This window comes from Brachyistius frenatus, unplaced genomic scaffold (genome assembly GCF_029030835.1).
Source record: "Brachyistius frenatus isolate BFR_SWC_R1_liver_20210118 unplaced genomic scaffold, ASM2903083v1 Contig_79, whole genome shotgun sequence".
In the NCBI taxonomy this organism is placed as follows: Eukaryota; Metazoa; Chordata; class Actinopteri; family Embiotocidae; genus Brachyistius; species Brachyistius frenatus.
Window position 1 is genome coordinate 587,628 of NW_027210678.1, and position 4,873 is coordinate 592,500.

General features: G+C 46.5%; 1 protein-coding gene across 1 annotated transcript in view; it reads right to left on the minus strand.

Moving 5' to 3' along the window:
* Positions 1-224: 224 nt before the first annotated feature.
* Positions 225-4,873, minus strand: part of LOC138626889 (contactin-associated protein-like 4) — a 43,077-nt gene continuing 38,428 nt past the window's right edge. Inside the window, exons 20-24 of the mRNA XM_069708864.1 lie at positions 3,440-3,573; positions 2,843-2,930; positions 2,339-2,581; positions 1,978-2,049; positions 225-1,328 (exon numbers count right to left, since the gene is read on the minus strand). Of these exons, the coding sequence (XP_069564965.1) occupies positions 1,132-1,328; positions 1,978-2,049; positions 2,339-2,581; positions 2,843-2,930; positions 3,440-3,573 (734 nt within the window). The 3' untranslated portion in view covers positions 225-1,131. The remainder of the gene's footprint in view (positions 1,329-1,977; positions 2,050-2,338; positions 2,582-2,842; positions 2,931-3,439; positions 3,574-4,873) is intronic.

The window sequence follows — 4,873 nt, forward strand, 5'->3', positions numbered from 1 at the left end:
GGTCAAATCTGGTTCTGGGTCAAATCTGGTTCTGGGTCAGCTTCATGTAACAGAGAGAAACGGGGCTGAATTTAGATTTTCAAGATTTAATTAACAAAATTATTTTCTATTATTAATTTTCTAATTTTAATTGTTTCAACAGAGAAAGCATTTTTTTTGTGGATGCTGAAACAATTTTTTTCTTCACGTTTAAAATCCTCCCAATAAAAAAATCCTCCTCAATCTGTGAAAAAAACCTTTAATTTTCATCAAACAGGATTTCGGCTGGAACCAAACACCCAGAACAGGATTCAGATCTCCTGGATACGTCACTGACATCACGGTTATTCACCAACAATATTATTATAGTTACACTGAAAAGCTTCCAGCTCAAACCGCCGTCACAATAATCTCCGTTCTTTAAATACAGATGCAGATATGAAGATACGTTATCGTCGGCTCTTCTCCGTGTGTTGATCGGGAGGCAGCAGATAATCCTGAAGCTCGTTATGACGTGAAAACAGACTCGACTTCTGACTCAAACATTTCTGTTTTAGTTTCGTGGTCTGATGTTTTTTCCTAAAACTTTAAACTTTAAAGTCGACAGTCACGTTCTGTGAGGTAAAAGCTGACATCAGATTGCTGGTTTATTAAATACAGCTGAGTGATGGGAACTTTTCAAAGTGTGGGACACTGAAAATCATTTTGGGATGCTGGTTGTTGTCAGGTGGAACTAAAGAGTGAATATTCTGTCTTCAGACCAACGATCTCAAACTGACAAAATATCCAGAGCTGGTCAGAGAGAGGTGGACAAGCCCCTCCCACAGGAAGTGAAGTCCACCAGTTTCAGACTCCGCCCACCAGAGGAAAGCGTCACATTTCCTGTCTGTACACAATAAAAACACTGATTGGTCCATCAGAGAAACACATGAAGTCACCGTGTACATTTTTTTGTTTTTATATTTACAGGTAAGAATATGAACATCTCAAAGTCCACAGCTGTTTCAGAATATTCACAATTTACAGTAAAGACAACACCGTGATTCTTCTTCACAACGCGGAGCCGCTCCTGCCGGAGGAGAGTCCCACCGCGAGGTCACCGCGAGGTCACCGCGAGGTCACCGCGAGGTCACCGCGAGGTCAAAGGTCGTATTAAATGAAATACTCCTTGGGGTTTTGGGCGGAGAGGTTCTGAGAGTCCGGTTGGTCGTTGAAGGGAAAGTCCGGGCCGTCCTCCTGCTGCACCTGTTTCACCTCCTGCTTCCCGTACGTGTCCTTCCTCCGGTAGAGGAGGCGGGCGGTCACCGCCAGGCCGGTCGCCGCCGCGAAGATGACGACGGCAATGACACCTGTGGACGGATTTCAAGATGTCAGATTTGTCCTCGGCTGCGGCGGACGGACGCTCCCTCCTGATGTGTTGATCGTCACCGCGCTGATCAAACTCTCCGGGACATTAGACACCATTTTAAATCTCTTCCGCTCCGTCGAGCACATTTGGGAAGACGAGAGGTTTCGTTTAATTGGAATTCCAGAATCTGCCTGAAATCAATTTAGCAGCCGGTGGTGTGACGCGGTGGCGTTTCTCTTTAAGATAACAGACGGCGTGTTCCCGTCAACAAACACCTCCAGCAAGGCTTTAATTAGAGCAGCTGCCCTTTGTGTACCGGACAGTTTAACAGACAGTTTAAACGACTTTTCTCGGGTTCTCACCTTTTCTATCTGCACAATTATAGATTGGACCTTTTCAGGCCGCAGCTCAGATTGATTCAAACTTTTAAATGAGTTTTAAATGGACTTTTCTCTTTCTGAGAGTTCGACGTCGGGGCTCAACTTTGTTCACCCGAGAAAACCTTCACACCCGAAACAGACGCTCCGTCCGTCACCTCCAAAAACACACCAAGGAAACGCTTCAGAGTTTAACACGTGACAACAGCGCATCAACGGAGGGATTGAAAAAGAAGCTGAAAAAGATTTCAGAACAGTGAAAGAGTTCAGTACCTCCGATCAGAGCCGAGTCGGTCCTGATGGCGTTCACTAAAGGTTCGCCTGAACCCACAGAACCAGACTGGTCTACAGCAGAGAGGAGGAGGAGGAGGAGAAAGAGGAGGAGGAGGAGGAGGAATCAGGTCCAGAACAGAAGAGGATTGATGAGAATGATATGAGGAAGTGAGGAAGGAAACCAGAAATCAGAACTTCATTCAGATGAGACAGAAGATCAAACTGGAGGAGAACGAAGAAATAAATCAAATCATCAAACAACCAGCAGGAGATTCATGCAGCTCTAATCACAGAGAATATGTCCAATATGATGTGGTGTAATAAAGCTGGGATTACTGCAGGCTCCGCCCCCCTCTCCTACCTGACAGGTGGTGTGTGTTCTCTGCTGCGTAGGGATTGGCTGAAGCCGCGGAGCCGCAGTTGGACCGGACTAACGGCCCGCTGATGACCACGGGGCTCGTGTCTGGGTGGAGCAGAGCTGCTTTCAGAGGGCTGATGGAGTTGAAGCGAACCACCGACAGACAGCCGGTGAAACCCAGAGACGCCAGCCGGTCCAGGTCTGAGTCTGAGTCCGGGTCCAGGTCCGGGTTCCGGTCCTCGGAGTCTGCAGAGAAAGAAAGAGGATGTATTGAAAATCGATATAAGAAGAATAATCTGTAAAACGCTTTCGGTTGATCTGATGATACAAACTAGAAGTAAAGTTTGAAATCAGCAGCTGATTCCAGTTCAGTACTTTTCACTGATCTGCTGAAGAACCAACATACCGACATGACGGGGTTAAACCTCCCTTCTCCTCCTCCTTCTCCTCCTCCTCCCTCCTCCTCCTCCTCCTCCTCCTCTTCCTCCTCCTCCTCCTCCTCCTTACCGTGAACTCGGCCCAACACCAGAGACCTGATGGCCTTGAACTCTCCGCCGGACGTCAGGTTGAAGTCTTCTCTGGCGTTCTGGTCGATCTGGAAGAAAGAAGAGATTTCCTGCATCGGATGTTTGACCAGAGGAGAACCAGAACACAGGAGGTCGGATCAGAACGTTCAGAGACTGCTCCTGCTGCGCACCAACGAGGAGCAGCAGAGTGCTGCAGGAGGAGGAGGGAGATATAACGCTGGTGAGGAAGTGGTACGACGGGGAAAATGATGAGCTCATGTTTTGGTGTTTGTTCCTTCAGGACTCGTTTCTCACCGTGAAGTCGTAACAGCGAGATGACGGAGACGTTTTAGTTTTTAATGTTGAGAGAAAAACTCAGGACGGACATCATCAACTCATTTTAGATTTTTAAAGTGATGAAGACAAAGTGTCTCCAACTTTTATTTTGAAAGCAAAAGGAAGAGATGAGAAGACTGCCTGAAGTGTGTGTGTGTGTGTGTGTGTGTGTGTGTGTGTGTGTGTGTGTGTGTGTGTGTGTGTGTGTGTGTGTGTGTGTGTGTGTGTGTGTGTGTGTGTGTCTGTGTGTGTGTGAGGTTACCTGCACGGACACCGAGTCCGTCAGTCTCCTGATGTTCACGCTGTGCAGCCGTCCGTCCGCCAGACTCCTCACGCTGCTCCTCAACACCTCAACATCTCTGCTGCTGTCCAGCCGGTACCTCACCTCCAGAACATCTACACACACACACACACACACACACACACACACACACACACACACACACACACACACACACACACACACACACACACACACACACACACACACACACACACAGAAAGTTTCTTCCATTTTAAAGTCTCTCCTCCTCTAATCTCAGCTCTGATGTTTTTCAGCTGACGATGAATCAGAACGACGACCTGATAATAAAACTGATTGACATGTGATCAATAACTCAACTCATATTCAGAGCAGCTTCACTGAGCGCTGTGATTTCTTTTGAGCTTCTAAGATTAAAAAGAGAAAGTCAGAAATTACATGTCGTCCTTCGAATGCATACATATTAACATAATTACAACATTTAATTGGATTTAATCCCTCCGGATTAGGATTCACGGTTTTATTAAAAAGGCTGTTTGTTAGATGGAAGAGCTCAAACACGTCGGCCGACAGCAGCCGTGTGTTCGGGAGGAAGAAACGCTCGCAGGGATTTAAACGGACTCTTGAGTTTCAGAGCTTCACCTTCGTTAACACCAGAGGAAGAAAAAACAGAAGAAAATCCACTTCCAGACAATCCAGCAGCAACGAGCTCGTTTGATTAAACTCTGGATTCAAAGAGTCTAAAAGATGCAACGGGATTATTGGACTGAATTCAGATGTTTTATTCTGCAGAGCTTCAGAAAAACCCGACGACATCACGGCCGGACGGATTAAAAGGCAGCTGAGACCAACGGGGAGAAGTCAGAGAGGAGGAGAGATCTGATGGAGAGGAGGAGGAAGAGGAGGAGGAGGAGACGAAGAGAGAGCCAAGTAATTGAAAGAAGATGAGTGAGGAAGAAGGAAAATTTAAAATTTTAGGTTATAAAAGTAGGAAGAGTGATAACTGAGGAGGAGGAGGAGGAGACGTGAAGGAGGAAGAGGAGGAGACGTGAAGGAGGAGGAAGAGACGTGGAGGAGGTAGAGGAGGAGACGTGAAGGAGGAGGAGGAGACGTGGAGGAGGAAGAGGAGAAGACGTGAAGGAGGAGGAGGAGATGTGGAGGAAGAGGAGGAGACGTGGAGGAGGAAGAGGAGATGTGAAGGAGGAGGAGGAGACATGGAGGAGGAAGAGGACGAAGGTAGCGAGAGGAAGGAGGCTTTTCAGAAATAATCATCAGTTGCTGCAGGATTCTAATAATTAATGTAAATTCAAGTAATATTTGCAGCATTTCCTGAGATTTTTCAACAAAAAACATGAACAAGAAGCTCTCTTAAAAGTATGACATCATAAAGTCTCCTTTCAAAATAAAACTGACAAAACTAAGTGTTCATTTCCA